This window comes from Athene cunicularia (assembly GCF_003259725.1).
Source record: "Athene cunicularia isolate RWA chromosome 5 unlocalized genomic scaffold, athCun1 chr5_part1, whole genome shotgun sequence".
Lineage (NCBI taxonomy): Eukaryota > Metazoa > Chordata > Aves > Strigiformes > Strigidae > Athene > Athene cunicularia.
The window spans coordinates 1,244,818-1,255,608 of NW_020799101.1; the positions used below are offsets into that span (position 1 = coordinate 1,244,818).

Sequence of the window (10,791 nt, forward strand, 5' to 3'; positions counted from 1 at the left end):
GAGACAGGATACAGAGCCTGCCAGGAGAACCTTGCTCAGTACCTGTTGCTAGCCTTGAACTATAGGTGGGCATGAACAAATTGAGAGGAATAAAAGACAGACAGGTACCTTTGTCATCTCGTTCTGATAAATAAGAAATACTTTGATGTGCAGTTGAAGTGGCACATCAAAGCGGGTCTCAGTCGTGGCCACAACTGGCACAAGCATTTGTGCTGTCACCTGTCAAAGCAGATTTGATTGCTCTCTGGTTGGGATAAGAGAGAACCAAACCCAGAGTCTTTCTGGCGATTCCCCGCCTCAGTGTAATGTGCAGAGTTTGTGGTAGTACAGATGTCTGGGCTAGGGCCGGGCGGCTGAGCAGCCGGGATAGCAGATGTTCAGAAGAGAGTGAGGATTGCTTTTTTGGTTTTTATCTCCCCACAAAGACTGTCAGTTTGTTTGTGTTAAAATGAAGGCTTTTCTGTCTCTTTTTCTTTTTTTTCCTTTTCTTTTTCATTTTCTCCTCCTCCTCACCATTCCCTGAGGTATCCCTGGGGGCAGTGCCCACCAGAGGCCACCTTGGTCCTGGTCAAGGACGGTTAGTGGAGCACTCCCTGGTCCTGCTGCTCAGCCAGAGGTTTGAGATTAGGCATAGTCAGTTCTGGGCAGCAGAGAGCCTTGTGGAACCAGGAGTTCTTGAGACCTGTACCTCTGTTCCGAGGGACTACATCTTGTATGCCAGCAGACCCTGGCTCTGGCTGCCGTTTCCTGCCTTGACACAAAAGCTCTATTTAAAGCCTAAATCCTGTGATCAGTAAATAATACCAGTGAGGTACTTCATGACGTTTTATGTAAAAAGACATTTACTTCTGTTAAGTATTAAACTCGACCGTCATGTCTGTAAGGGGAGACATTAAGGAGGGATTTCTGGGAGGAGAACCATTTGCTACCCCGACTCTAAAGTGCAGGAGGTGTCCTTTAACCGCAGGGAACGGCGGAGCGCTGCCTTCAGCCCTTCTGAGGGAGCTTGGGGCTCAGTCTCAGCGTGCTGGACTAGCACTGGCTGCTTGAAGGATGACCATAGAGATGAAGGGTAAAAGAAGAAAGCTGCAAGATGGAAAGTTAGCTATGAGGAAGGAAAATTCTCACAGTGAGGGTGGTCAGGTAGCGGAACAGGGCCCAGAGGGGTTACGGGCTCCTCATCCCTGGAGATGCTCAGAATCCAACGGTGAGAGGCTCTGAGCTGCCTGGACCAGGCGACTGCCAGAGGTCACTTCTAGCTGAAATTTTTCCTGTGGTTCTGTGAAATATTTGTATCATTTATAACATTAATAATTAATGCCAGAAGAGTGTAAAAAGTACCGAACAAAGTACTCTCTTCAGCTGCAGTGTTTTAACATTCACAGTTGTGAGAAGAAAGTGTTCAGAAAACTGCAGAGTTAAGAATAACCTTCTATTTAGGAATGCCAGATACGGTCGTGGGGTTACTGTGAGTGTGTCAGGTAACCTGGAACCTTTGCTGTCAGAATTTTAATGAGCATTAGGACTGTTCTGCTGCCTTGGTCTCTCCTCAAGGCTAAAAGTACTTTGGCTGGATGCTTTTTGAGGTAAACATTAAGAATCTCTGCTCCACAGCTGATGACATGAAAAGCAGTCAGCGCCGGCTGACTCTTACTCCCTGATTTAATCCCAGTGGTCTAAACCTGGTAGTTCTCTTCAGACATTAAGACCTGCACGTTCTTTTTGTGAAGTGTAGCCTGCGTGTGTGAGGTGGCTGTGAAGGTGTCCCACTGGGTGCCCAGAGCAGCCGGCACGGGGGCTCCGGGATCTCCCCTGGGACTGTCCCAAGCCACAAGCAGTCTAGTGGTGCTAAGAAGTGGATGAGGAGAGAGGCTTCTGTCTCCCTTATCTTGTAAAAAAAAAAGGTGAACTAACTTTTAAAGTGCTAAAAATCTCCATAAAAACTGTAAAAGCTGACACAGGAAATGGTATGTTTCCAGTGTTAGCTCTGGTTATTCCATTGGAGTGATTGCCTTGCTAAACTGGCTAAAAGCCACGTTTCTAAAATCTTTGAGGGTTTGACATCTAGTCTCACGTGATTCACCTGTAAGATTCTGCCAGTAAATCGGAATGATCCCAGTGAAGGGGGGCTATGGTCTCTGCAGGAACCATATCTCATTGTGTCGGTTGGCAGCAGCTGGGTTCGTGTATCCCGCGATGATGAACGTATCCTGCAGACACAACTCGGGACTCTCCAGGATTTCCGCCAACAGGTTTATTTCTCTCATTATAGAGTCTTCATTGGTGATTCCTCTGAAGCTCCTGAAACAGTCAACTTCGTATCAAGTTCTTTTTTAAAATCTATGTTTTTTCCACAGCCTAGAAATGCCCCCTTCTAAGTGATTTAGTCATGTTTCACAAATGATACACGCTGATGGTGATTGATCTCAAACAGATAATGGGTGTTTCTTAAAATGTGCAGTGTTACGTCAGGTGCTTTGTTCCTGGCTATGCCATAGTCAGTGTTTTGAGATGCTGTTATATCACGTTTACAGATGCAGCCTTTTGCCAAGTTCTTTAGTAACCATTATTTCCCGAGTACTCCAGTTTCCTAAAGCAGGCTGCTTTAACACTGACTGAAAATCAAGTTTTACTGTATGTCAGCTTTTAGAACTCGATTTAAAAGGCATAACATGCCCAAATTGAAACCTGCCTCTTTTTACTGTTTTTACTAAAACAAAATTAAAATATTTCTTACCTGCTATAAACAATAGTAGAAGGCCACTCTTCAATGATTATGTCGGAGTCAAAAGGATGAGGGGGCTCGTCCTGCAGCACATCAGGCAGGTAGTAGGCTACTGTCACCGACCGTGTCATCTCCGACTGAGACTCGTTTGTATGGACTATGGTCACAATGGGGATTGTTATCCCCAAGTAGAGCCCTGAGGAGGGAGACATGCAGGACTTTTAGAACATTCCAGGGGAGGTCTGCATACCGTGCTGACTTCTGAATTAATATATAGTAACCAAAGAATTTCTGAGTAACATAAAGAGACTGCCAGAGCAGAAAGACTTTCACTACAAAAAGGAATTAAGTAGGATGCTTTAGAAAATGAAGTTGTGTACTCCAAGTGGAAGTAGCATTTTATTATCCCTTGTAGTTTGTGTGTGTATGTATCTCTAAAACCTACACATGCAAATATGGGTGCATGTATGTCTACAGTGTGGTGTTTGGTGAGCTCTCCCGTCTTTGTGTAGGGCAAGGAGTTTGTCTTAACTTCTTTCCCCCTCTTCAGAGGGGAGTGTTTATCTTGTAAACTGACCTTGTGTCACGTTTTAAACATTTATAGCAAACAGTGAGGCAAGCCAAGGGGGCTGCACTGTGAATTCATTTAGGAATTGCTGTTATCAAACATGCCGCTGTGTTTTGGCAGGGCTATAGGAAAAGGTTGTGATTTTGTCTGTGCAGGTAGCAGCGATGACTGGGAGGGGGAACTTTGCTTCTGTACACAGCTTGAAAACAAAACAGCACTGTTCTGGAGCCAAAATTACGTTTAAACCGTGTTAAAGTGCTAAAAGAATGGGGAGAGCAGGGAAAATACCCGATTAAGGAAAAGCTTTTGTGAACAGTGTTTTTAGTCTCTTGGAAAGAAAATGAAGGGTTGACTTGATTACAACGCATGTATTATTACAGAGCAAAACACTGGGCACTGCAATACTTTTTAATCAACCGGAGAATGAAAAAAATGAGAACAGATGGCTAGAAGTTGAAACTGGATTAAATTGGATTGGAAACTAGGTGCATATTTTTCATGCAGGCACAAGATATCAAGGACACGGTGGACTCGCCCTTATTTTAAAATAGTTGAGTTAAAACTAGACTATCTAGAAAATATGCTTCCACCACACAAATTTTGGTGTCCACTCAGACATGCACAAGTTGAGTATAAAGTAAAATGAAGGAAACAAAATATTATGTTCTCTTTTGGTGCTACATTCTATGCAGGTTCTTAGAATGGGCCATTTCAGTACTGCTGTGGAAACAAAACCACTCAAATTCTGTAGCAAAAGCCTGATTTATAGCTGCAAAAATAAGCAGTGCCAATTCCCAGGCAGCTGTGGTGGTCACAACTCCCCGGAGACAGCGGTGGCTTCCCACAGAGGTTCTCTTCAAGTGTGCGTGCAGAGGGAGCAGCACTTTGGTTTGGACTCTGCTGGAGAGGCGGGATTACAGGAAAGTGTCCCTGTAGACAGGGTGGAGCATTTGGAAACAGCTGATCAAAGTATCTCCTCAGTTAGAAGGAGCTACTGCGGAAATGCAATGCTTTAACTTTAACGTAGATTTGTGGTACCAATTACCTGAGGAATTCTGCTCACAAATGTACCTCATAAGCTTCATGAATCCAAGGCATATGCTCTGTTCATACTGTTTTTCTTTCATTTTTATACAAGCCCACTTGGCTTTGCCATACTGACGTTTTTCGTAAAGGAGATCTCCAAGCTGCAAACACAGTAAGATCAAAATTTTGTATTTTAACTGAATCACCTCAAATACCTGAGCAAGCAACAAAAGCCAAAGCATATTTCAGTGCTTTACTTAGAGCATCGAGAAACCAGTTTCCCTAGGCGTATGACCAGGAGAAGAGCAAGCATGAGGGAAGGTTTTAAGTCTTGGTGTCAGCTATTCCTGAAGCACATTCAGTTTAATACTTAGTTCACGTGTGCTGCGTTCCAGGGTCTGAGCTGGTGTATAATAAGTAGATATCCAAACCCTGTGCAGTGTGTGCATCTTACTCGAGTACAAGAATAACTGCATGTTTTTTCAACTGTCAGTGAGATGGTCTTGAAAGGAACACGTGAATTTCAGTCCTTTCTCCCGGAAATCCAGAAGGGATATGCTGCTGATCTTTGGACCAAAACTTATTTCAGCAGCCTTCCAGGTAGTTCTCCTTTAAAATCAGGAACTGCCATCTTTTGGACTTGCAGTATTAAACATTTAGTTGCAATTAACACTGGATAACCTTATTTTTATCTGTGGTTACTACAGTAGTACTGAGAAATTTCTTTTGAGTGTTTAATTACAGCATAAATAGTCAGTCCCAAATTGTTCAGATGAAATACACTCAATCAAATGGTGATATTTATAAATTTGGGTTATATAGATCTATTTAAATGGCGTGTGACAAGAAATCTTCATATATGGTTAGCAAACCTTTCTTTGCTTTGTCATATATTTAAGGTTATTGTTTCCACGTTTCTTGAGCTGTAAACAATTTGCTGGACACTTTCTATTTCTCATTGGAGGATAAGATGGGTTTGCAAACTGCTGCTTTGTTTGATAATGATCCATGATAGAAAAGTACATGTTTGGTTTTAAGCTCACGTATTAATCTTTTGGGTAATCCTTGCTAAGGTTTTGTTAACATGATTGTGTAAAGAAGCAAATGCATTGATTTAAATGAAGAAAATAGGCATTTTATTTCCAATATCAAAATATGAAGGTTTTTTGTTAAATTATAAAATGTCACAATGACTAATTCCTGGCCATTTTCGACATTCCTGCTAGTTTCTACCTTAAAAAAACCTCACACATGTATAAATGGTGATAAGTTAAAAATGAAATGTAGTTATCCAGTAACAATGCTTTGCACTTACAATGTTAAAAATCCTAAATGGCTAAAACAATTTGATGAAGAAACCTGGTTTGGGAAGCTGGGTGGGAGTGCTGCAAACACTGTTACAGCCTCAAGGGAAGGGGAGTGGTACCTTTTCTTTGCGCTGGATCAGGGTGAATGGGATGGTCTGTCTCTCCTGGGGGTTGTTATTTCTGGTCAGCTGCTGAATCGGTTCTGCCATGTCTGCAACAAAATAACACGTGTGCAATTTCAGACAGGGGCTGTAGAAAAAAGAATGTAACGGTTTAGTTCTTCCTCTGCAGGGGACTTGGTAGCTAATTTGCTCTTCAGTAGTAATTATCAAGGTGAACTGACTTCCGTGCCCTCGGGAGTTGCCCTTAAACAAGTGCCAGGGGAGGTTTTGGCGGTGCCATTTTCTGTCCCTGTGCAGACGACGCTGCCAATTCCAGCCACTCCCTTCATGCTGGATTAACGTGCATCCACATTAAGACATGAGCCGAGTTCGCTGCTCTCGTTCACAGGTTCATTACTACTGTGGGAGCTTCTGCCATTTCCAGAAGATGGTTTGTGTCCGGTATCCAAGTCCAGCGTTTGCTGTTAGCCCGTTTCAGTGCTGTGGCTGGCCAGGCCCGTGCTGCGGGCAGGCTGTTGGCTCAGTGTCCTTGGAAAGGAAGAGTGTCCTTGGCAGGAGCCTGAGGTGCTGGGGCTGGAGGGAATGAACTGACAGTGGGGCGTGGGGGGGATGGAAGCGTGGAAATGACAGATGAGGGAGGAGGAACGTGTCCTGTTAAGATAAGGAAATATGAGGAAACTTAGAATGCTTCACTTATCCCTCACTAGGGAACTGTATCTGAAGAACACCTGCAGTTGTTTCGCAAAGTAATCAGAACACAGATTTCTGTTAATAGATTTGCTTTTTGTTGTATAGTAGTTCTGTACGTACGTGCTGTCTGATTAGATGCCAAGTACATTAGATAAAAGGTTATATTTCTGTTTGGAAGGGGCAGAAGACTGTTGACTTAAAGTGAATATTAACACGCTAGCAAAACTGAATAACTTAGATAAAAGCAGGAGTAGGGCAAAGCAAGTTTCACTGTTCCGTATGTCAGGTCTGTTACACCTGGCAGCAGGAAGCGGAGTGGTTCAGCCTTCTCAAACAGTCACCACAAAACATTCCTAAAGATGAAATGGAATGTGCCAACCTCCTTTGTCTAACAGGGACACCCTGTGCCCTGCATGCTGCTTGTGTTTGCCACTGTCTGTGGTCTTGCCCGTTAGAACAAGAGTACGGTCTAACATTGGAGTATGGTCTAACATGTCATTGCTCCTGGCCTGAGCTGGCACACGGTGCTGGCAGAGCATTATGTGAAGGAGAGCGTTAAGAGCTGACTCCTGGTAAAGAGCTCTCAGCACCCACGTGCTCGCTTACAGGTACTGGTTGGAACTGGAGTTGGAGTTCTTACCGGTACTGAGTTGGAACTGAAATGTGCTGTGACTTCTCCAATGATTCTCATGTTTTGTAAGAAATTAAATGCAAACCTAGAGTCTGTTTCTAGACATAGCGACAGTAGCAACTATCCAGTCGGTATTAATCGTTACACCTCCCAGCCAAGCTCAAAGGGAGAGAAGCAGCAAATATATTATACCTGCCTATATAATACTAACATATTCTAGTACTTCTGTGCTCCTGTCACTTAAAGGTGGTTGGATTAGGTGTATTTGCAACCGTGGTTGCCTTTAATGCCAATTATAGCTGCAGTTCATCAATAACTTCTGCTTAGAAGTTGATCCCGAACAGACAGGCTTGGCAACTTGGACTATAAGGCTAGTCTTTGGAACGGAAAGCCTCTCTTCCAGAAGAGTTAGTCCCTAGCCTTTCAAAGCTGAAGTAATGCAGACATTTCTGTACTTTGGTAGAGGATTGGAAATTTAAATTTTATGTACAGTCTTTGAAAGTCTGGATGTGAGTTTCTGCCATACTACCTCTGGTATGTGTCAGACCTGCATGACAAGGACTAATGTTTCAGCTGGAATAAGAGCCCTTCTCTTGGGTGTTTTAAGTGTCTCAGGATCTTAACTGGAAAAGGCAGGATGATGGGGGAAGAGAGTATTGTCCATGTCTCAGAGAAGAGGAGAATTAAGATGCAGGAGAATTAACATGGCCTAGATCACTTGGTAAATCTGTAGCTGAGCTGGGAATCAAACCTACATCTCCTGGCAGCCAGTGCAGGGGTTTTAGCTTTAAGGCTATTTGGAATAGTCAAGATCCTTTTAATAAAGGGCAGAAAGCTAGACTTCAGTTAATTTTAAGCATTTTTTTTTAACACGTCATTGGGAAACTCATAATGTAAGTAATAACTGACATGTAAATTTGATGTCTTTGGAGGCTGAGAGAAAAATAAAAGTAGATTAGACTTTAGCACTGAATTTTCCACAGAGTATTCAAGAATTAGGAAGCGGTTTATGACTAGAAAAGTTAACTCTATTTTTAGATTCCTTTGTTGATGAATGTGGGTTTTTTTTTTCTTTTTTTCCTTCTATATTAATGCACAGGATAGGGATTACAACTAATTAAAATCCTTTCAGGAGCTTTAGTCTTCAGTTTGTGAATCCATGCCCTTTAGGCATGACAGCATTAACATTTGGATTATAAATATTTTAACCTGCACAATGCTTAAGATGATGCTGCCCTAAAGCAAGTGAGTTGCTTGATTTACAGGTCATCTGTCCAGTCCTACGAACCTGAATGCTGGGGTGAGAGGACAGGGCAAGATGGATTGTAGCAGTGTAGGGAGGTAGGTAAAGCCTTGGCTTAATTGCATTTCAAAATTGTGATTACAGTTGGTACTAGAGATCGGTGTTGTGGAAGAGGAAAATCTTTACGAGGGGATTTATACAGCTAAGGCACATTTGACAAGACTTGTTCAGAGCATTATTGAAATTGTTGCATGTCTTAATTTGCGTCTGACCCGAGGCACTGATGGTGTCACGGAAGGGGGATGTACTCATCAGCTGTGCCCTTAAATAACGTCCATGCACACAGATCTTTGTCCTCGGGAGCAGAGGAGATGGCCTGTGTGGTGCTGGCAGCCAGAACCCTCCTGCTGAAAAGCCCCTCGGCCTGAGGGATGGGGCAGCAGCTCTGGGAGGTGTCTGCGGGCCCAGGGCTGCAGTGGGCAGCAGCGGCTCCGCAGCCCTTTGGTGACAGGGGTTGGGCTGCCAGCGGCCTGGCTGCCACCATGGGAGGTGACCCCCACGGGGGAGCTACACTGGCACTGCTGGGAAACCACCTGTGATTCGGACCTGGAGTCTGATCTGGAGCTGGGGCCTGCGAGCTCAGAGCGTGCTGGTCATACACCCGGTGCCTCTAGACAGCTTCGTTCTTTAGCAAGTAGATGGTTTTGATGGGTGGCAGCTCCCTGAGCTTGCTTGGTAATGAATGTTCTTACATGGAAATTAGAATTGAGAAATTTAAAAGGAACTGCTGTAGCATGTTTCCTGCTACTGCTGGGAGTAGATAAAATGGGAGTTTAAGCCAAGTAAGTTAGATTATACCTTTCTTGCCTTTAATTTACCTTTTTGTTGCAATGTTTGGCATAGGTCAGTCAGACTATAGGATTAAGATCTTCTTAACAGTGATAATTATACAGCTGGCATTCAGTTTATCTGTTGTTCACATCTAGCAAAGTCTTAGGGTTTTTATTTTAAGAATGCTTATAGTCCTGTTACTCTTAAAAGGTGCTAAACAAAATCTACAGGGTAAGTCATCTTTTTGAAAGGATTATTCTCACCACAAAACAGGTGTCAAAGCTTGTGGCATCCAGAACTATTGATGGGAGGGAGGGTAGCATTCCTATCTTTCAGACTTTACCACTCGACTACAGGAAATCCTCGTTCTGTTGTTGAAGTCTCTAGTGCTCCGACAGCCAAGTAAGGGTCTTTGTATTTTCTTACATGGTGGGTGCAGTGACAGCAGCTGCCTGGGGGCAGCACCCGAGTCAGGAGGGGCTGTCTGTCCCTGCGGAGAGGGGAAACCAGCCTGGGAAACTCTTGGGCTGTTCTAGCTGAGATGCATGTACATCCTCTCCTGATGTACAGTCCTGGACAGTGCCAGAAGTAAAATCTACTACTTAGATTTTTGTAACATTTGCTTAGGGTTTACAGAGTACAGTAACTAAAATGTGGTAAAATACTACTTTGGACATATTTCCTAGACTTGATTGCCTGCTTAGTAAATCTTAGCAATTTCAGTGCCTTGTTTCACCTTGTATCAGAATTCCAGGTAATTCTGTGGGAAGGAATCTTGTTCAAACAGTGATGTGGCACCCCTGCTCCCATCTTGCGTGTTAAGTAGGAGCCCCTCTCTGCTCCCTCGTGCCCCTGCGCCCCCAGAATTGACACAAACCGTGGTAAGGGGGGGCAAGACCCAGACAAGCCCGAGGCCTCTGCTGAGCTAGCCCTTGCCCTTCTACTGCCTGACAGGGCGTTAATTTTCATTGTTAAAGCATTAGAAAGAGAAGATGAGACTTGTAGGTGCTGCTCGAAAGGGAGGTCGTACCCTCTTTGCTGTGTTAGAGTACATAAAAGGTTTTTTAATAAGTTGTTTCATTTTGGTAGTGTCTAGTGCAATCTGTTCAAGGTTTTGCTGCCTCCCACCCTCTCAGAGGAGATTTATCTGACAGCAGAGATGCCAAAGATCTCTCTGTGCTTCTCTAGGCAGGGCAGTGCGGATGAGTTAGAGGGAGCCGAGTTGCGGTTACTCTCTGCTGCTTGCTGGGAGTTATCTGCTTTGTTACAGCCTTGCAGATCGCCAGTCTGTCTTAAAATTGAACATAACCAATTTCTTACTAAGACAGGCCTGGAGGCTCTCTGTCAACGGGCAGAGTTGATCCTTGCTTACCCTGCGCCATCTTTCACTTCCACCATCTTTCTCCAAGGAGTGACCTTTTGGGCAGGTGCAGGAGCTGTTCTCGAGAAGAACGCTTTTGCAGGTGGTCAATTTAATAGTTAATTTAAGACTGAAAACTCACCCCAGCGCTTTTTAGTATAAATAGGTCAATCGGCTGCTACTGCAGCCGCTTCTCTGAGTTGGAAAACCTCCGAGCAGCCCTGCGCAAAGCTTCACCTCAGGCTCAGAGCTGCCCGGCCCGGCCTTCCCGGCGCTGCCCTCTGGGTG

At 44.0% G+C, this 10,791-nt stretch overlaps 2 protein-coding genes across 3 annotated transcripts in view; one reads left to right on the plus strand and one right to left on the minus strand.

The window, feature by feature from the left end:
* Positions 1-10,791, plus strand: part of FANCM (FA complementation group M) — a 68,739-nt gene that overhangs the window by 7,156 nt on the left and 50,792 nt on the right. The gene's annotated exons all lie outside the window — the stretch shown is intronic.
* On the minus strand, positions 407-5,878 carry LOC113480286 (heme-binding protein 2-like). Of its 2 annotated transcripts, XM_026848949.1 has the most exons (5): positions 5,746-5,878; positions 4,339-4,480; positions 2,738-2,921; positions 2,084-2,301; positions 407-1,279 (listed from the first exon to the last, which is right to left on the minus strand). In XM_026848949.1, the coding sequence occupies exons 1-4, from the start codon at positions 5,833-5,835 to the stop codon at positions 2,130-2,132; spliced, it is 588 nt and encodes a 195-aa protein (XP_026704750.1). In that variant the 5' UTR covers positions 5,836-5,878; the 3' UTR covers positions 407-1,279; positions 2,084-2,129. The 2 variants fall into 2 exon arrangements, with proteins under 2 accessions (XP_026704750.1, XP_026704749.1); XM_026848948.1 differs by having other exon boundaries at positions 407-2,301.

Coding starts and splice junctions, on each gene's coding strand:
- LOC113480286 (XM_026848949.1), bottom strand. CDS start 5,835: ATGGCAGAACCGATTCAGCAGCTGACCAGAAATAACAACCCCCAGGAG. Junction 4,481..5,745: donor TGATCCAGCGCAAAGAAAAG/GTACCACTCCCC, acceptor CTGTGTTTGCAG/CTTGGAGATCTCCTTTACGA. Junction 2,302..2,737: donor TCTACTATTGTTTATAGCAG/GTAAGAAATATT, acceptor TGACTGTTTCAG/GAGCTTCAGAGGAATCACCA.